Below are 21,416 nucleotides of genomic sequence, written 5' to 3' on the forward strand. Positions count from 1 at the left end.
GGTTTCACTAAATGCAGACAGTGCTTAGTTCCAACTCCATAAACCTCTCTCATCTTGAGCTTCTCCGCCCTCCGGCGAAAGCTACAGCTAGTCCCCGAGTTCTCCACCTGTTGGGGCGGAACCCGCCCAGCGCGCACCTACGCTCGGAGCCCTGTTCTTCTCCGGGCCCCATTTCTCCCCAGCTCTCGCTTTCCTGTTGACTACCCTGCTTTCTCTCTTCCCGGCCCGGTTTGCAACTTTTCTCCCAGCCTGGGGCTCACCCTGCTTGGCTGGCCCCCAAAAGAGGTTGCCTTCCAGCAGCGGTCCCGCCCCGGCGTTTCCCAGGGTCCCGCCGGGCCGCCGGGAGGGGCTAAACGCCCTTACCCCTCGCCCAGGGCTGGGAAGGCTGCCAGTCCGGCGCACGCGCGCCCCCCTCACTCCCGCGCCCCTCCCCGCGGGCGGTGCAGCTACCCTTGCAGCGCCTCCCCTCCCGGGGAGGGAGCCGGAGGGGGCTCCTGGCGTCGCGCGGTAGACCTGCTCCGGCTGCGCGCCGCGCCGCTGTCCTCCACGAGTGGCAGCAGTGGCGGCGGCATCGGAGGATTACCGGGGTCTGTAGCTCTCAGACGCCACAGGAGAGCGGAATCCAGGTGGGGGGCGCGCCTCTCCTCTGCGCGCAGCAACTCCCCTTCCCCCCAACCTGTTCCCGGTGCTCAGCTGGCCCTCGAGTCTCGCCGCCAAACATGGATTTCCTGCTGGCGCTGGTGCTCCTGTCCTCGCTGTACCTGCAGGCGGCCGCGGAGTTCGACGGGAGGTGAGTTGGCCCCTGGGTTTCCCTCTCCTTCCTTCGCTAATTTCGCGCTCGCTGCCCTGGGGTCTCCTCTCTCCGCGGAGTTCTGGGGCTAGAGAGGCGTCTCCCCTGTGCAGAAATTGGGCGATTGCACAGCCCCGGCGAGAGGAGAGCTGTCGAGCCGCTCTGAACGACTGCGAATCACCTGGGAGCCAGCGGCTACCCGGGACCCGGGAGGGCGCGCCCCCTGCGAGTCCGGGGTCGCAGCCGCGACTGGGCACCGGGAGGGCGTCTCCTCAGCTGCGGCGAGCCGCCCTTCCCCGTTCTCTGCTTCGGGATTAGGGCTGGGAGCGAAGAGGCTCAAGCTCGTGATCTCGGTTTTGAGGACGCGGTTTAGCCCCCTAAGTGGAGGTGACGCGCGGGACATCTCTTGGCTGGGAAACTCAAGCTCTTTATTTAAACGGCGCGTCAGTGGGGAAACTTCCAGGCTACGGGGCTGAAATCCCGACCCGGAGCTGTCAGGGTGGCCACACGAAGGGGTGGGGGCGAGAAACATTGGGCAAGGAGCGGTGACCTCCTTGCCTCCCCAGTTGGTTTTCTTGAGGAAGGGGGACTTTAAATAAGGGCTCAGAGGAGGAACGCTACGTGTGTGTGCGTGTGTGTGCGTGTGTGTGCATGTGCGTGCACCGCTCCTCAAACCTCGGGCGAGCCTGGCTGCTGCGTGTTCTGACAGGTTCTAACAACCCCGGGCTCGGTGTCTGCTGTCACTCAGCGTGTCCTGAGGCGGCGGCAGCGCGCGGCGCCTTCTCCCCCAGCCGCGGGATCCTCTCGGGTGTGTGTGTGCGGGAGTGTGTGTATGTGTGTCGAGAGGGTGTGCTAGGTTACCCCATCTCCACACAATTGCGCAGATCGCCGCTGCTCGCGGAAAAACCGAGGCAGGCGCAGCCAGGAAAGGTTATAACAGGATCACCTGGCCACCGCTCCCCCACTCCCCTCTTAGTCCTTAAGAAAGATGCCGCAACCTGTTTTACCTGCAATCTTGGAACGAATCAATTCCAGGATTGATTGGCTTTCTTGTTTCTGGACAGTGAAACGCTCAGGAGAAAAAGCGCAGCCGCTAGTTCACCTCCTGGCTGGAGGAAATAGAAAGTTTGGGGTTAATTTGTATTTTGGGCCTGGAGGTATACCGGGAAGTAAAGGGGAAAAAAAAAAAAAAAAGTTGAAAGATAAGGAGAATTTAAGAAAATGTGGCTAGCGACCAAAAGGTAGACTTTTTTTAAAAATTTTTTTAAAAGCAGTTCTTTACCCACACACGGGTTTGTTGTGCATTTTTTGCACATACGTTTGCAAGAAATACATTACCTGATTATGTATAAGATTTCAATGTAGCTTTAAAAATGTGTCTAAAACAACCAATGAAATGTCCATTCTCTGCAATAAAAAAAAAAAAAAGGCATTTAGGTGTGACTCTAAACAAAGAGACAATTTACCATAAAAGGTGTCAGAGTGGTATCTGGTGGATAAATCAGTACCCTGAAACTGAATACTTTCTTTAGTCCTTATTTACATTAGAGAAGAAAATAAAATGAATTGTTGATACAGGAAAATTTCAAACCACAAGGGCACTTGAGATGTCAGCTATACTTTAAACTCTCCTTGGTTTTATTTAGATTTCTTTTTTCTAGTACAGTTTTTTTTTTTTTTTTTTTTTTTTTTCTGGGAACTTTTCTGCCAAAGGGGCATATCTAGAAAAGAATTCTGTTTCATTTGATTTTGAGGAACCTCCCCTCTTTCTGCCCCTTCTACCCTTTATATGAAGCAGAAATTAATTTTTCTGCTTTGATATGTCTTATATTATTTAATAGTTTTCAGTTTATGTTGAATCAGTCAAAACTGACATTCCCCTCAGTAACAGGTGCCAGTCGTTGGAATCTGTTTTATTTCAAGCTTCAAAAACCACCCTGCAGTGGCAGTGGTGAGAATTCTTGGTTTTAGCTGGTATTATTTTCAGCTATGAAAGGATCTCCCCACGTTTTATCCTACTCCTGTGTGTTGTGTGTGTATGTGTAACTGTCTGAAATATGCAATTAGATCACAACTCTTTCAGTGAGGGTGTTTTATCTTTAAATTTCTGCAGGCATGAAAGAGTAGAAAATTGTTGGGTATGGTTTCAAATATTTTTCTAAAATAATGCTAATGAGGATGTTATTTTTAATCTTATGAGTGTCTGTCTTTATTTTGAATCTTTTTGTTTGGTAGGTGGCCCAGGCAGATAGTGTCGTCGATTGGCCTGTGTCGTTATGGTAGTAGGATTGATTGCTGCTGGGGCTGGGCCCGCCACTCCTGGGGACAGTGTCAGCGTGAGTATCATCGTATCATTGTGAGGCTTTCAGCAACTCAGGAGATGGGGCTTTCCACCACCATTCTTGACTTAAATTCCCACATCAGAAGGCTCCTTCCTGAGCAAGGCTTGGCGGTGCTGGGCTGCTGGGCTGACCTGTGAGTTTTCAGATACAGTCCCTGACTCCTTATTCTACCCCCTAACAACCTGAGTCACCTGTATTAAGATGCCAGCTTTGCTCTTCAAAGAGAGCCAGCCAGGATTCTCATTTTCGCACTTGTACCCAACATCTCCACATCTCCAGCTCCTGTTCTCTTTCCTTTTTTTTTTTACCCCAGGCTCCGAGATGGGGGTAAGATAATGAGTCTAGACTGAGTTTACACTAAATAAACCCTGAACCTTATAGCACTTATAAAATCCTTACCATAGCTGTTGTGTAAAGTGGCCCATTTGCAAATCTGTTTTTGAAGTGAGGTTGTATTGACTGTGTTCTAAAGGGGCCACCCAGTAAAATCAAATAAAACCTCTTAAAAAAAATCTTAAAAAACAAAAAACAAACAAAAAATCTTTTCTAAGTTCTGTAAGTAATCACCATCATGTAATAAGTGCCAAATCATACACTGACTTTACATTTCCCATGATCAGAAGTGATATTTAAATAGCAAAATTCAGTCACATTACAAGTATTGAGAATTTAAGAAATTCTTTTCCAGCATTTTTACTGAATCTCCAATTTCATCCCAGTCCCCCCAACCCCCCAAAAAGCCCACAATGACCATATAATGTTCAGGACATCTTTGGAGTGCAAGATTGTCATGTCATAGGAACTAAGCTGGGTTCCACCCTGGGATATGTGCTTTCCTCAGTAGGAAGGAGCTGAAAGGAATAAAGAAGGGTAATTAAGAAGACTGGAGCCTACCTTAGAGATGTGTTGGCACTGTGAGGAGTCAGGTAAAATAAAGTTCAGGAAAGATAGGTGTTCCTAACTCTTAATCCTTGAGAAGTATGTATGATGTCTATCCTTAATTTTGCAGAGGAGTGAGATGGAGTGACAGTGAGAAGTTGACTCTGAAGTTGCATGTACAGGCTAGTGTCTCTGAGTTGGGGATGGAAAGGTGAAGGGGACTAATGTTTGACCGCCTGCCACAGTTGGGCCATTGAATTTGGTTGTAGGGAGATGGTGGTAACTCTGGTTTCCAGATAAGGAAAGAACTAGGTGAGCTTGCTGTGCCCCAGTTGCCCTATTTAAGATTTTTTTTTTAAGGAAAGATGATCAAAAAGAAGAAAGATGCCAAATGGAATTTAGTCCTGTGCTAGTTATGCCACAGTGTGAGAAGTATTTGTACAGCTGGAGGCCACAGGTGTGGAATTTGAAGTGACTCCAGGCTCTGATAACCAAAGGATGAGGAGAGGACCATTTTCTTGGCCCAACACACACACACACACACACACACACACACACACACACACGGCTGTGCTGTCAGGATCCCCTCAGCAGCAACAGAGTACACACACACACACACACACACACACACACACACACACACACACACACACACACACACACACACACACGGCTGTGCTGTCAGGATCCCCTCAGCAGCAACAGAGTGCACCTTCTCTGAAGGCAGTGCCAGAGCTGTAGGGAGTGGTGTAGGAGTACATAGATGCTCCACCAGATATGTTAAAGAATTCCAAGAGAAAATTTCTCTGACTCTTAGAGGTTCATTGACTGTGCAGTTCCCTAGGAAGAGGCCTTAAGAGCTGTTCTGTTTCTCTTTATGCATGTAATTAAATTTTCTCTGCTATGCACTAGCTTGGCGATTATGAATTTGAATGAGTGTAAAGAACCTTTCAAAGTTATAGTGATATTAAAAAAATTTTAACTGCCAAACATTTCCTAGCATTTCTTCTCCATACAGTAGCTTTCTCTGAAGACATGGAACACTATTTTATTATTTTTATACTTTCATTATGTTTCCAAAAGAATGCAAAGTGGTCATAAAAAGTATTTGATAGCATTTGCATTTTCCCTCTGATTTTAAGAATCTGGGGAAACTGCAACACAACGTGAACTAATTATTTAAATGGTAATGTTCTAAAAGTTTGTAAGATGATCCTGCACAAATCACAGTTTATTTTAACTTAGATTGAGAGGCAGCAAAATGGAAGGGAACATGAACTCTGGAACTAGACTGCTGGATTTAAATTTCAGTTCCACGTCTCAGTAGCTGGGTGACTGGGCAAGTCATTCAGCCTTTCTGTGCTTTATTTTTCGTATCTCTGAAATGGATAGTAATATTACATACCACAAAGGACCATTATGAGATTTAAATGAGTTCCTTTTCATAAAGCAGTTAAAACTCTTCATGGCCCAGGGTGAATACCATATATGTATTTGACAAAAGTAAAGAAATATAAAGGAACACTGCTACTAAAGCAGTGTTGTGGGGTAGGACTCAGCTGTGCCTTTCAGATCCTTTGTTCATGAGGCATGAGATATATGTACACACACACACACACACACACACACACACACACATTTTGCATTTATAGTGCCAAAAATGGTTCTGAGTTTTTCTGTGATGCAAGAAAATAAAATTCCTTTACATTAAAAAGGACCATATGTTTCTTTACCAATAGTATGGAGGATGCCAAGATTGTAAAAGTGAGTTCAAAGATGTACATTTCCTTCTATGTGTTCCCCCCTCCCCACCAGAATCTCAGATGATCCAAATGTCTCTTGTCAGTTCAGAGTTCTGTTTGTCTCTGTTTTGATACAAACAGGTAGAGGAATGTGGCGGTGAGAGGTCAGCTCAGGGGGGAAGAAGAGCCCCCCAAAGAGGCTTGTGGGGACAGATGGTTTATCTTTGAAAACTGATTATTTTTTGGAGGAAGTCTATGAAATTAAAATGTCTACATTTATTCAAGGAAAATGCATTGCTATTCCTTAATAATTAAATCTAGTAATGGGTTACCTATAAAAATTCCAAAGAGCTCCTAGGAAATGTAATGTAAAAACTGTTTTATCCTTTTTAACATTTAGGTATTCTCAGAGTTCTTCTTCATGAGGTACATTCTCTTTCTTTTTCAAAGGTTTTCACCTTTCTGAGTGATTCACTTTGGAATTTTCCTTCAAGTTAGCACAGCAAAGTAACAGGAAACTATTCCCACCATTCCCAGAACCTCCCAGTTTATCCCTGAGAAGCTGTGGATGTAAGTAGGGGGGAAGTCAGTAACTTCATTATATTACTTATCAGAACTCACGCCCTAGTGCAGCGATGCTTTGGTGAGTGTCCGGTCTGTTTGGTTGAGCATTTGTGAGACATTTTGACCCATATTCATGTGCAATATATACGTGTCTCTATGAAACATGCAGCATTTCATTTTCACGTGCTACCCCTCTTTACACAAGCTTATTTGGAGAGGCTGACTAACGTCACAGGGAGCTAGAGTTGCTAAACCTCCCTTCTGGCTCACAAAATCTAGCTTCAAAGCCACATTTGGCCAGGAGAATTCCCATCCTTCCCTCTGGGACTGAGGAAAGAAGGATCAGAGATGCTAACCAAACAGGCATAATGTCTTTCTGCTTCCTGCCCACATAATCCATCTGTTTATCCCAACATACCTGCCCTGCTGGGGAAAGTGGGACTTAATCCACAAACAGTCAGGTTGTGTTTTCACAGTTCTTTTGAAGGTTATACCCTTGGCTTCTTTCTGTTCTTTGTTTTTGTATTCTTGACTCATGAATGAATTTCTAGCATTTTGAAAATACAAAATTTGGTATAATTGTCTTGGGCTTTACCTTTATTGACTATTGACATGGCTTTTTTATTGTAAAATGAAATTTGCTTCATATGTTCATAGTGATGATTATACATTCAAAGCACACAACTCACATGGATCATCACAAAATATTTGTTTCTTGCATTGTAATTATTCTGTTCCTTAACTTTTCCATCATCTTAATTGCATTCCATTTTAATTATATTGACAATTTTTTATACCAAGTGGAGACCTTTGTAACAAAGATTTCTCAGGGGTTGTATATTTTAAAAAGCTGTATGTGCTATGGAAACAACAGCATGGAACAACAACTTTTTTTTTTTAAATTAGTATTCCCATATGCCACCCTATTGTTAAAACCTTGCATTGGTGTGGTACATTTGTTATAATTGATAAAAGCACATTTCTATAATTGTACTATTAACTATAGACCATGTTTAACTTAGGGATCACTGTTTGTGTAATGTAGTTCCATGGATTTCAAAAAAAAATTTTATTCTATTGCCATATATACAACCTAACATTTCCCTTTTAAACCATATTTGAATGTATATTTCAGAGATGTTAGTTATGTTCACAATGTTGTGCTGCCATCACCACCATCCATTACCAAAACATTTCCATCATTCCGAATAAGAACTCTGTACATTTTAAGCCTAAACTTCCTATTTCCTATGCCAACCATGTAACCTGTATTCTAGATTCTGACTCTATGAGTTTGCTGATTCTAATTATTTCATATCAGTGAAATCATATATTTGTCCTTTTGTGTGCCTTATTTTACCTAACATAATGTCTTCAGGGTTCATCCATGTTGACACATGTATCAGAACTTCATTCTCTTTTATGGCTGAATAATATTCCATTGTGTGTATATACCATATTTTGTTTATCCATTCACTGGTTGGTGGACACTTGGTTTGCTTCCATCTTCTGGCAGTTGTTAATAATGCTGCCATGAACATCAGTGTGAAACTATCTCTTTGAGTCCCTGTTTTCAATTCTTTGGGATATTTACCTAGAAGTGGGATTGCCAGGTAATATGTTAATTCCAAACTTAACTTCCTGAGGAACCATCAAACTACATTCCACAAAGGCTGCACCATTTTACAGTCCCACCAGCAATGAATGCGTGTTTCTATTTCTCTGTATCTTCAACACTAATTTTCCATTTTCTTAATAGTAGCCAGTTCTAGTGGCTGTGGAATGGCATCACATTGTGGTTTTGATTTGCATTTCCCTGATTGCTAAAGATGTTGAACATCTTTCCATGTGCTTTCTGGCAATTTGTATATCTTTGGAGAGATGTCTGTTAAAGTATTTTGCCCATTTTTAAATTGAGCTCTTTGTCTCTTCATTGTTGAGTTGAAGGAGTTCTTTATATATTCTGGATATTAAACCTTTATCAGATATATGGTTTCCAAATATTTTCTCCCATTGTGTAAGTTGTTGTTTCTCTTTCATGATAAAGTCCTTTGATGCACAAAAGCTTTTAATTTTGATGAAATCCCAGTTATCTACTTTTTCTTTTATTGCTTGTGCTTTGGGTGTAAAGACTAAGAAACCATTGCCTAACGTAAGGACCTGAAGATGCGTCTCTACATTTTCTTCTAGGTGTTTGATAGTTCTGGTTCCTGTATTTAAGCCTTTGGGCCATTTTGAGTTAGTTTTTGTATAATGTGTGAGGTAGGGGTCCTCCTTTCTTTTGCAAATGGAGACCGGTTTTCCCAGCACCCTTTGTTGAAGAGACTGTTCTTTCCCAATTGAGTGGACTTGCCACCTTGTCAAAAATCACTTGGCCGTAAATGAAAGTGTTGATTTCTGAGCTTTTGATTCAAGTCCGTTGTTCTCTATGTGTGTGTCCTTGTGCCAGTACCATACTGTTTTCATTACTGTGGGTTTGTAATAAGTTTTAAGATTGGAAAGTATGAGTCCTCCAACTTCATTCTTCTTTTTCTAGATGACTTTGGCTATTCAGGGCCCTTTAGCCTTCCGTATAAATTTGATGATTGGCTTTTCCATTTCTGCAAAGACGGTTGTTAGAATTTAGATTGGGATTGTGTTGAATCTATAAATCGCTTTGGATATGATTGATATCTTAAAAATATTTAGTCTTCCATTTGTGAACATGGAATATCCTTCTAATCTTTAGGGCTTCTTTGATTTCTTTTATCAATATTTTGTAGTTTCCTGTGCATAAATCCTTAACATCCTTGGTTGGATTAATTCCTCAATACTAGATTCTTTTAGTTGCTATTGCTAATGGAATTTTTTCTTCCGAATGTTCATTGCTTGTGTATAGAAACTACTGAGTTTTGAGTATTAAGCTTGTACCCTGCCACTTTGCTGAATTTGTTAACTCTAGAAGCTTTGTTGTGGAGTTTTCAGGATTTTCTGTATATGTGATCATGTCATCTGCACATAGGGACTTTCCTTTCCAATCTGGATGCTGTTTGTTTTGTTTTGTTTTGTTTTGTTTTTCTTGCCTAATTGCTCTGGCAAGAATTTCCAGTACAATGTTGAATAACAGTAGTAACAGTGAGCATCCTTGTCTTGTTCCTGAACTTAGAGTGAAAGCTTTTAGTCTTTCACCATTAAGTAGGATGTTAACTGTGACTTTTTCATATATACCCTTTGTTATATTGAGGAAGTTTCCCTCTATTTCTCATTTTCTAAGTGTTTTTTATGAAGAAGTGTTTTTATACTGGATTTTATCAAATGCCTTTTCTGTCAGTTGACATGATCATGTTTTTTTTCCCTTCATTCTATTAATGTGGTGTATTTCATTAATTGATTTTCTTATGTTGAACCACCCGTGCATACCAGGGATAAATCTCGCTTGATCATGGTGAATAATTCTTTTAATGAGCTGTTGGATTTGGTTTGCTAGTACTTTGTTGAGGATATTTGCATCTGTATTCATAAGAAATATTGGTCTGTAATTTTCTTTTCTTGTATCTTTATCTGGCTTTGGTGTGAGGGTGATGTTGGCCTCGTAGAATGAATTAGGGTGTGTTCCCTCTTTGCCAATATTTTGGAAGAGTTTGAGCAGAATTGGTGTTGAGTCTTCTTGGAATGTTTGGTAGAACTTCCCTGTAAAGCCATCTAGTCCTGGGAGATTTTGATTACTGATTAAATCTCTATACTAGTAATTGGTTTGTTGGAATTTTCTGTTTCTTCTTGTGTCACTATAGGTAGTTTGTGTCTTTCTAAAAATTTGTCCATTTCATCCAGGTTATCTAATTTATTGGCATACAGTTACACATAATATCCAATTTTATTGATCTTTTCAAAGAGCCAACTTTTGGTTTTGTTGATTCTCTTTATTGTTTTCTTGTGTTCTATTTCATTTATCTCCACTCTAATCATTATTTCATTCCTTCTGCTTGCTTTGGGTTTACTTGCTCTTTTTTTTTCCTAGTTCTTCCAGTTTTAAGGTTAAGTGTCTGATTTGAAATTGTTCTTCTTTTCTAATGTGAGCATTTAGAGCTTTAAATTTCCCTCTCAGCACTGCCTTTGCTGCATCCCATAAGTTTTGATATGTTGTATTTTCATTTTTGTTCACCTCAAGATATTTCCAGATTTCCCTTGTGATTTCCTGTTTAACCCATTGGTAGTTTAAGAGTACATGGTTTATTTTTTACGTATTTGTGTATTTTTCATTTCTCTGTTATTTATTTCTGACATCATTCCATTGTGATCAGAGAAGACACATTGTTTTATTTCAATATTTTTTTGTTTATTGAGACTTGTTTTTGACCTAAGACTTGGTCTGTCCTGGGTAATGATCCATGTGCACTCAAGAAGAATATGTATTCTGTTGTTGTTGGGTAAAGTGTTCTGTATAAGTCTTTTAGGTCTAGTTGATTTAGAGTGTGGTTTAGAGTCTTCTGTGTCCTTATTGAACTTCTGTCTACATGTTCTGTCCATTATTGGAAGTAGTATATTAAAGTCTTCTATGATTAATGTAGAACGATCAATTTCTCTCCTCAAATCTTCATATGTTATGTCATAGATTTTGGGGCTCTGCTGTTAGGTACATATATATTTATAATTGTTACATCTAATTGTTGAATTGTCCCCTTTATCGATATTTAGTGACCATCTTTGTCCTTCATAACTGTTTTTTACTTTAAGTTTATTTTATGTAATATTAGTATAGTGACCCCAGCTTTCGTTTGGTTATTACATGTGTGGTATATTTTTCCTATCTTTTCACTTTCAACCTATTTGTGTATTTGAATTTAAGGTGAGTCTCTTGCAGAAAACTTATATTTGGGTCATGCTTTTTTAATCTCTTCTGCCAATTTCTGCCTTTTGACTGGAGAGTTTAATCCACTTACATTTAAAGTCACTGCTGATAATGCAGAGCTTTCTTCTGCCATTTTGCTATTTAGTCTTTGTTAGTCTTATACCTTTTTTGTCCCTTAATTCTTCTATTTATGTCTACTTTTATATTTATTTATTTCATTGTACTATATGGAGGGCCTCCTCTTTTCTATCTGGATATATTTTTCATCTATTTTCCTTGTGGTTAAGATGGGTTAAAGTTTAACATTCTAAATGCATAACATTCATATATGATTAGATACCAACTTGTCTTCAATAGCATACAGATAAATTTTCCTATACCTGTTCATCCTCCCACTTTTTTGTATTTTTTGCCACATATGTCGTTTTACAATATGTGTTCAAAAACATAGATTTATCATTACTTTTTCTATATTTGCATTTTAGAACTTGTAGGAAGTAATAAGTGGTGTTACATATAAAAAAAAATACCATAATATTGGTATTTATAGTTGCTCAAATGGTTACCTTTACCAGAGGTCTTTATCTCTTTATGCCAATTTGAACCACTGTCTAGTGTCCTTTCCTTTTAGTCTGAAGAATGTCCTTTAGCATTTCTTGTAGGGCAGGTCTGGTGGTGATGAACCCCTTCAAGTTTTGTTTATCTGGAATGACTTAATCTTATGTTTATTTCTGAAAGAAAGTTTTGCCAGATCTAAAATTCTTGGTTGGCAGTTGGAACAACTATTTGTAACTGAAAGCTCTAGACAGTTTGGGAGACATGAGTTTGAGTGCTGACTTTTGTATAATATTAGTTATTTAACACTTCTCACTTAATTTCTAAGGTGTAGAAATTATACCTAGCTCTAAACTCCATCTGAGAATTTCTATAATGTAGAAAATTGTACATAGGATCTAGATATGGTATTTCTATATGATTGTCACTCAGTTTACTTTATTTTGCTGCATATGTGGCTTATGACAATAAGGTTTTTGTTGAAAGCACTTTGTGAAGCAGTGAAGAAAAAGTCAAAAGTTAGTAGTTCCAGGTTTTAACAAAGCTATTTGGTTTTTGACTTCTTTGGCTGTCAGTGAGCAATTTGTGGTTTCTGAAGGAAATCAGTGAATTAGTGTGGTTTTGTGTCATTTCTTCTTAAGACCAGACAAAATACAGATGTTTTATTGTGTTTCTGCTGGAGATTTTGGAAAGATATTAAATTTACACTTAAAGCCTGACTTTGCATTATTAGTTCTATACCTCACATCCTCCTACCTCCTCCCTGAAGTAAGGGAAGGTTGTAACTGTAAATTGCCATTTAATGTTAAATTTTTTTTATTCTTATTAGCTTTGGATAAACTTATAGGTTAATGCAACATAGGGACCAAGAAAGAATTTATTCTGAAGCTTTTTGCAGTTATTATATAATAAACAATAGAAGAAATGTAGTTGGATAAGAAATATTACCAGGCTAATGATTGTGAACCACTGGAAAGAATAATGAATACATTATTGACTTAATTTTTTTCTGCAATTCAAATTAAAAGGCTTTTAGTTTACACAAAGAATTTTGATTTAGTAAATGAAATGTTTAAATTTCACATTTCACACTTTTTTCTTGTATCTAGGTTTAGAAAGCTCCATTTAAGCCTCCTAAACAGAAATAATTTATTATTACTTCTTCCCTGCACTGGTCCTTGGCTTCCTGTCCCAAGTCACAAAATTATATAGATTGTACCTTTACAAAGCGGTTATTCCTAATGAATGACTTTCCGTTTGTAGTCAACAACTGTGGCAATATTCACTGAACAGGAATCAACATTTTATATTTACGGTATTTTTTTAATACACATACAATTTTTTGCACTCAAAGAATGACTGGGAATCTCCTTGGGTGTTTAGGTGCGAGGGTTTGTGCTATCCAGAGGCATGTTGAAAACTCCTAACGGGGTTCTAGGGTGGACTTACTGAAGCTGAGCATGCTGCAGTGTCCTAATATTCATTAGCTTCCTCCTTTAATTTTTAGGTGAGAAGGCAGAATCTGAGATTCTTTTTTTTTTTTTTTTTTTTTTTTTTGAGGTAGGAATAAAAGCAAAGCAGTTGATAATTTTATATCTACTTTCAGCACTAAAACTGAATCCCCAAATCCTTAGGAAGTGCTTTTGATTAAGATTATTTAACCACCACTTTCCTTGAAAAGGTTATTTAAGAACACCATGTACTCTGGGCCACTTCAAGTGGTCCTGGAATGTAGATTCCAAACTAAAATCAGTGTTAAAGTAGCCTGACCTTTCAAAACAGGTACTTTTGAAGTTAAGTGTCATCTTCAAAGTTAAGTTTCACAGAAATTACTTTTGGTCCTTTCAATCTTTTTCCCCATTAGAACTGATCTTTATATAATACTATTAAGATCTACTTATTTCCTAAGATGATCTCATAAAGTTAATCCAGGCAGGTCTTAACCTTTATGGATTAGAAATCCTAGTACCCCTCAAGCTGGGAGATCAGGCCAAGTGAAGGAAGTGCTTTAGTCTCTGCAAATTCAGCTGCTAGGTCTGTCCTCAAACACCTGCCGCAGGGGTACACTGCTTTAAAGCACATGCACATACACACTGGCACCGTGGAGACACTTCTGGCTACAGAAACAGAACTGTACTTGCTACTTGGAAATTTTTCAATAAGCTTTTGAAAATGTAGGTATGTTCCCCACTCACCTTGTTATAGCAAGGATAGTGTCCAGCATTTCTGTTTAGCACATTTTATCTGCGGAGTTCATGTTGTATGTATTTTTAATAAGTTGAATCAACTGTGTAATTTTAAGGTGATAATCCAGTGGTATGGAAAGATTCCATGCAGTATCCTTCAGCTGGTGAGGAAGGGAAGATACTCATCACAGGGGCTCATCCCCGAGCAGGCCTAGCCCTCCCCGCCACCACTTCCATCACGCACAGACATTTTTGCTACTTTCTTAAAACACCAATTTTGTGCACGTTTTTTTTTTTTTTTAAATCTTGTCAATCTTTTAAAAATATTTATTTTATAATATATGATGCATTAATTCCCTCTGATACCCCTCTTTAGAGGTAACAAATATTGTCAATTTCTTGTGTACCTTCCAGAAATTGTTTACCTTCTTTTGGGAAAATTCCAATATAGCTTCTTCCCCCTTTACCTGTTTTATACAAATAAAAATGCACTACATATGTTGGCCTGCCCCTTGCTTTTTCTCCCTTACCAATACATCTTGAAGTGCATTCTATGTCATCTGTACCTGAAGGGCCTCCTCACTTTTTTATGGATTTATAGTATTCCATTGTATGGCTGTTCCATAATTTATTAACCAGTTCCCTATTGATGGCCATGTATGTTGGTTCTAATCTTTTGCTAAAACAAGCAATGCTAAAATAAATAAATTTGGAAATATGTTGTTTTGCATGCATTTTAGTATACCTACATGATAAATATTTAGAAATGGTCAAATGGCATAGCCATTTGTAATTTTGATCCATTGGCCAATGGTGTTTTGCTGGATAGTAGGTAGGCAATGGAAAAGACTGTATTACAGTGCTGACTCAAGGCTCATACAATCCAACATCCAGAATCTGACAAGTCAGAGACAGTCTTTCCTCATCTTTTATCTGCTTTCCTCCTGGACCAGAGGGAATTGGTTGATGTTGGAAGGATGGGGTGAAGTTGTTCATTTTCCAGGATCTCCCTTACTCCATCTGGCTTCCTGCTTATCAGTTGTCTACTTTTTATGGATGTGAAGTCCTTATACATGTAAGAAAGACTCAGGCATTCTTTTAGGAATTGCTTAATTGTGGATCTTGTATTATCTTCAGTTTAGCCATAATCATTATAGCTATGTATATAGTTATTTGCTTTTTCACTAGACCCATGACCTATTAGGAGAGGAGAATGTGAGAATTTTGAGATAGTAATAAAGTTTTTTGGAACATCTTTTATGGTAAAAGACTTAAAAAGTCTTAAAATGCTTATTTATAAAAATACTGTTTAAATGACAATTTTTTTTTAATACTTAAGAAATAACTTTGAAAGCGTAGGAGAATATCTTTTCCATTAGATATTCTCATCCTTATTCCCATTATGGACTTAGTCTTGTTTTAAAAAAAAATTAGAAATACATGCATAAATACAAAATTGAGAGGGAGGGGAAGGCAGAAAATGTAAGTCTTTCTAACTTCCTTCTTTTCCTGCACCTAGTTCCAGCCTCCAACAGACAGCCCTGTTTTCTGTTGATCTTTGCAGAGATTTCTAAACATTTCCAAAAATAATCCTTTTTCATAAAATGATAGCATACAGTACAAACTATTCTGTGTCTTTATTTTTTCATATAATATTGCACTTTGGAGACCTGTCCTTATCCGTGAATGTAAACCTGACTCTTTTTAATGACTGCACAGTATGGTATTGTATGATGTACCATAATTAAAAAATCCCCTATTCATGGACATTTAGGTTGCTGTCAATATTTTGTTTTTACAAAATATGCTGCAGTATATATCTTTGCATGTCCATTGTCACTGTTATATACATTTAGATGTGGGGCAATTAATAGAGACATTCTGTTTATTAGTACAATAATTGAAGGGTTTTCAATTTTACTGTTGTAAATGTTCTTGTATAAAATATGTAATTTAAAGGAGGATAAACTATGGCTAATATTACGGAATGGAAACATTCTGTTCGGTCACTTTCTATTTTGGATTTCTTAGAAGACTCCTGAACAGATAAGTAGAATTGATTCCTTTATTTCACTTTGTTTACATTCATCTTGTTAGGGAAAGGATTTGAAGTGCCTTCTGGGAATGCATGCAATAAAATAGGAAAATAGAATTACAAGTGTTAGAGGGAGAAAAAAAGGGTAGGAAAAAGGTAAGATATTGGGAGTGGTTTATTAAAATGCAGATATGTAAGCTATGGAATCCTAAATATGTTTTTACAAATTTGACTCTCAACTTTGGTAGCCAATGGAAAAAGGGAAATGTTACAGCTTATGTAATTTATGTTGTCTCCTAGGAAAAAGAGCAAGCCAGTTATTTGGGGGAAATTATGGCTTCTCCTGCATGTAGTACTGAAAGAAGACTTTTATGTGGTCCTTCACATAGTAGGAGTGAAGGATAGAATACAAGGGACCCCAGCAACGTTCCCAGTGGTGGAGTTTGTAAAGCTGTGTCATAGAAGAGACTTCAATGTAAGATGAAGCCATTACTCCAAAGTGCAGTCCATGGAAAGCTCTTCTGTATGAAGCTTAAGAAGTGTTAAGTGCTTTCTGATGATTCAGTTTGATCCAACCCAGAATATCTACCTATGTTAGTGGACTGTTCAGGGTTTTGGATGGACAATTCCGAGTTTGACAAGATAGTTCGAAGTTAAAATCTCTAACAAAGTCCTGAAGTTTTCCTGTATTATTGATTAAAGTCCAGTCCTTATATTTTTAAAATCTGTCAACCATTGATGGATTTTTTATCCAGAGGCATTGTGAATGGAATGCAATAGGTTTTTCCTAGGTTCCAGTATAAGGGAGTTCTGCAAAGAAATCAATGAGGTCAGCTTTGTACTCAGTTGCTATCATTGTATTCATTGGATATCAATATATAAACTTACCCTAGTTTTTATTTGTATTATTCATTTCATGTCTATTAATGGCTTGGGACAAGGAGGAGAGGAACAAACATACTGCATTGCTTCCAGGCAGCATTTAACCTACCTGTGCCATTATATGGAGTAAGAGCCAGTGAACCCAGGACCACCCCAATCCTGCCCTTGACTCATTCTCATTTCCCTGAAGCCCCCAATGGTTAGAGATGTGCAAAGGAGCCAAAGGGATTCTTAATCGTTATGCTCATCTGCCTGGATCTCATGGAGAGCTGTTTTATCCCAAGACATTTAGGCCTGAATAGACTCAAAGCAGAGTCTGTGGGAAGCACTCTCCATTTCACCATCCAGTACCCAACCTTAAGACGTGCTTCTTGTCACGGGTTTGAGGAAAGGCTGATTCTCAAGTGCTCCTGAGGCCCCAGGGACAATGAAACCTGAAGCCCTGAAGCAGATCTCGAGCCACTCCTAGAAAAGGTGCTTAACCTGTGTTCTGAAAGGGCACCAATCTCTCTTTTTGAGAAGCAGAGAGAGAAGTTTTGCATACCTTTCCTCAGAAACTGACGTGAACCAAACTTGCGTGTCTGAATTGTCACTCGTTATCAAACTAGAGGGGAGTTGGGGGGTTACCATTGCCAGGGCTAGATTGTCCAATAGGGGAAAAAAGTATAAAATTATGAAGAAATAATTTTTAATTTGCTAAGTGTTCCGTTCTCTGCTCTTGTGTTGAGGTCTGATGTATTCTTCTTTAGCTTTAATACTTTTAAAGAAGTATAATGAAAGTTGGGATCAACCAAATGCTTACTCAAAACACCACCCTGGACATTGACGTTATAAATATGCAGAGTTGGATATTGGCGAATAGAGTTTGCCAGGCTAATATCAACCTTTTTGGCAATGAAAAATATAGCATGAAATTTAAGGCTAGGGTATAGAGAACTTTAATTTAGAGTTATTACTTTTCCTAGCTGAAGGTTAAGGACCGTGTTCAGGAGGACCTTCCCATTTCATGTGTGCATGGCAATTGTCACTTGTTAGGAGGTGATGTCTCATGCTGTGCTGTTTGTTTAAGCGGCTGTATGACTCCAACCTGGGTCTCATGGGAGCTATACCAGCCATCTTAGTCGGCAGCATATTATTTCCTTTCCAAAAGTTACGCTAGGCTCACCATTAGGGCATTTTATAATCCCTTAGAGTAAATTAAACTATACACGAGAAGATAGGCATACTTTTGGATTGGCTTCAATTCTGTAAATGTGTGCTTAGCAGGCAAGAAAAAGTAATTCCCAAATAGTTTGGTTTCTTTAGTTTATATGAACCACAGTTTCATAAAATCTTCAGAGTGCTTATTGTATTTTAACCATGCCTAGAAAAGCATATAATATCACTGAGAACCCTCCAGTGAACTGAAGCAGTGGTCTTTGGACAAGTCACGGGAGAGGGTGCTAGAGTTGCAAACTGTAACTACGTGGTTTTGCTGGCAAAACTACATGCCTTTACTCCTGTGGTCATCTTACAATGGCTGTAGAGAAACAGGTTATCAAGAGAACATGGGACAGATGTTAATTTTTTCTGTATTATATGCTATTAATGAATCCTATGTTAGTGCTTCTCACATTGAGTTTTTTCCCACAGAAGATGCATGTAGGGCATTTATTTTTGGCATCAGTCACAGAAATTGTGGTGATTGTTGTCTATGAAAATTTACTCATGCATCAATGGAGAATAGACCCCAGAAACTTCCCATAAGTTATCTTTTCCGGGTTTAACATTGCTTTGATTTAAAGTACAGTTTTGTATAGTTTAAAAAATTTCAGTCAATGTAATATATTGGCTAAAATTTTATGCTAGAAGGTTTATTTATTTACATGTTGACACCGAAAAATTGACTAAATCTATATGTGTCAAAGCTAAATTAGGTTAAGTAAGGAATATGTGAGCCAATTTCAGGATATAAGAATAAACTATACAGAACTGCTTGGCTGCTTGGTGTACTAATACAACTAGTTAGAAAATAATGATGTGTGCTATTCTTTATGAGTTGCTTTACCTTTGTTTTAAAAACACTTAAGATATTTTTCTGACAACTAAGATAATTCAAAATCAGCTATTAAAGAATATTAAAGAAACGGTATCCTTTTTTTTTATTTTGAAATAAATTCAGAGTTATAGGAACAGTTGCAAAAACAATACTGACCCCATACACAGAATTCCATCATACCCTGACCCTCCTCCCCCGATAGCCCAATCCACCAACTTTAACATGCTGTCTCATCGCTATTTCTTTCCCTCCCTGTCATCCATCATCTATTGCTCTGTCTTCTGAACATATGAGAGCAAGCTGCACACATCCTTGAACAAACAATATAATTCACATATACATTTCCCATGAATAAGAACATTCTTTAAAGAATATTAAAGAAACGGTATCCTTTTATATATTTTCCTTCTTATATATAACCATAGTCATAAACCGTTTTCTTTAATATGTAACCCAGAATGTAATTTGCTATTTATGCTATTGATTTGTTGTCAACCTTTGCTTAGATTTTACTTGATATATTTCATTTTTCTGTTTTAATAAATGTGTCAATGTCAGCATATGGTGAGTTCTTTTAAATTTAACAAAACAAAAACAAAAAAAACCTTGTTTTCTTTTAAATCTAACCAACAGGAAAAAAATCTCTCACAAGCAAATGTAATGTGTACCTTTACAAATACCTAGCAATCACTCTGGATCAGTGTCTAAATTATTGCTGCTGTTGAATCAAATCAGACTTACAACATGTTGTTTTCTCCTGTTATTACCCCCCAAAAAGGTTCCATTCACCTGATTTAAAATTATGCAAATAAATATACAAATCAAAAGTTAAAGTGGATATTTTATGCTTAACAGAGGGAAGGTGTTAATCCTGAAGAGAAGTAGTAAAATCATCTCTTCCCTTACCTCTAGGACCTCTAGGCTGGTCTGAACGCTGACCATTATCAATGACATTTCACGTTTTCTTCCCTTTACTTTCCTTAAAGTGGGTTATTTATGTGTCTTCTATTGTAATGGCTGAGCTTTCACTGTAAGTCTTGTTGCTGTTGACAACCAAAGCAGCCATGCAAGTAGAAAATGCTGTGGAAGGGAAGGGAACAAACTAGTATTTCCTCCCCAAAACTGGAGCGAAAAGGGGACATACAGTATGTAAGAACCAGGTAAGTAAAGGATGTATCGATTTTTAGAATACCAGCCTTGGTTACTAATTGATCAGAAGTTTTAATTTTTTTTTCAGATGTTTTATCCAACACCCATTTAAATAAAAGGATACCGTCTTTAGGAATCAAAAATTAATATTCTGAAAGTGAAAATTTGGATTGGAGGATACAGTGTCACAAAAGGATTGAAATCTGTTAGAGTTTGGATTCTGGAAAAATAGCATAACTTCAATTATTGGCTAATATTTTTGTTGCAAAGTGTTTTTTAATAACAAGATGGTGACTACAGTATTACTATTTTAAACATGTCCTAGATTTTTTTTTTGTTTCAGAAAAGCACTGAAATTGAATATGTGTAAGTCTCCGGGAATGTAACAAGTTGATAAATACCCAAGTCCAGCCTCCTTACAGAGAAAATATCTGGAATTTCTTTTTTTGGACATTTGTTTTGCAGCTTTCTACATCTTAAGGCAGAGACTAGCCAGGATAAGGTGCCAGCTCCAAGGTTAGATGAACATATTTCTTGAAATAATTTTGCCTAATCTATGTCTTGAAAGGCATAACTTCTAAATATTAAATTTACGAAGCTATAAATAAAACATTAGTTGTGTTTGAGTTGCTTTTTAAGGGGGAAAACTATATTTCTTAGAGATGTGGTAATTCTATTCATAATTATACTAAGTTAAGTTTAATTTGGTTATTTCATTAAACTTTTCCCTTTCAGTTTATAATTCCTTTCTCCTGTTTATGTATCTAATAAATTCAACTCCATCCTAACCTAAAAGACGATTTATAGTTTTAATACTTAAAGAAGTAAACATAAAGAATATATATACCAAAAGAAATTAATAATATCAACCTATCATTAACCTGAGGGAATTGTATCTTATAATCATTATTTCTCCATGGAATAATTCAGGTAAGAAATATTTTTATTGTATAAGTTATATAAGATGTTATAATAGCACCTATGGGTATTCATGCTATTGTTTTGGTACATAAAGAGTTCCTAGCTTAAAATATTTTTGGAAGTGAATATGTCACTTAACAAATTACTCTTATGACTTTAGTGGAAAATTTGGATGAAATACGAGAAAGTTTAACATTTCATAGAATTGGTCCCAAAAAGCCAATATATTTTAAACTCATTGATGAAAGGTACTATGTCATGGCATAGAAAATCTTTTTTCAGGTAGAATTTTAAATTCTAGAAATTTGGGGGAAAATTGATAATGCTAGAAATAAATTAAGGAGGATACAAAGCATATATATCTTATAATTACTAGGAGTTAAAAAGTTGACTATCAGAGATATGGCTGAGGATGAGGAGGCTGCACCAAGGAAGGAGCAGAATATGTCCTTTCTCACCAACAGGTCTATATTCACCTTTTCCTGTGACCTACCAGCTGTGCAAT

At 37.9% G+C, this 21,416-nt stretch overlaps 1 protein-coding gene across 7 annotated transcripts in view; it reads left to right on the forward strand.

Annotated features, from left to right (window-relative positions):
- Positions 1-302: 302 nt before the first annotated feature.
- The window catches only part of NPNT (nephronectin), a 77,208-nt gene continuing 56,094 nt past the window's right edge, over positions 303-21,416 (forward strand). The window contains exons 1-3 of one of the 7 annotated variants that reach the window (XM_037830392.1): positions 303-790; positions 3,026-3,126; positions 20,456-20,506. In XM_037830392.1, the coding sequence (XP_037686320.1) occupies positions 720-790; positions 3,026-3,126; positions 20,456-20,506 (223 nt within the window). In that variant the 5' untranslated portion in view covers positions 303-719. The remainder of the gene's footprint in view (positions 791-3,025; positions 3,127-20,455; positions 20,507-21,416) is intronic. The other 6 variants (XM_037830389.1, XM_037830394.1, XM_037830391.1 and 3 more) reach the window with 6 other exon arrangements.

The sequence above is a fragment of the Choloepus didactylus genome, chromosome 3 (assembly GCF_015220235.1).
Source record: "Choloepus didactylus isolate mChoDid1 chromosome 3, mChoDid1.pri, whole genome shotgun sequence".
Classification (NCBI taxonomy): domain Eukaryota; kingdom Metazoa; phylum Chordata; class Mammalia; order Pilosa; family Megalonychidae; genus Choloepus; species Choloepus didactylus.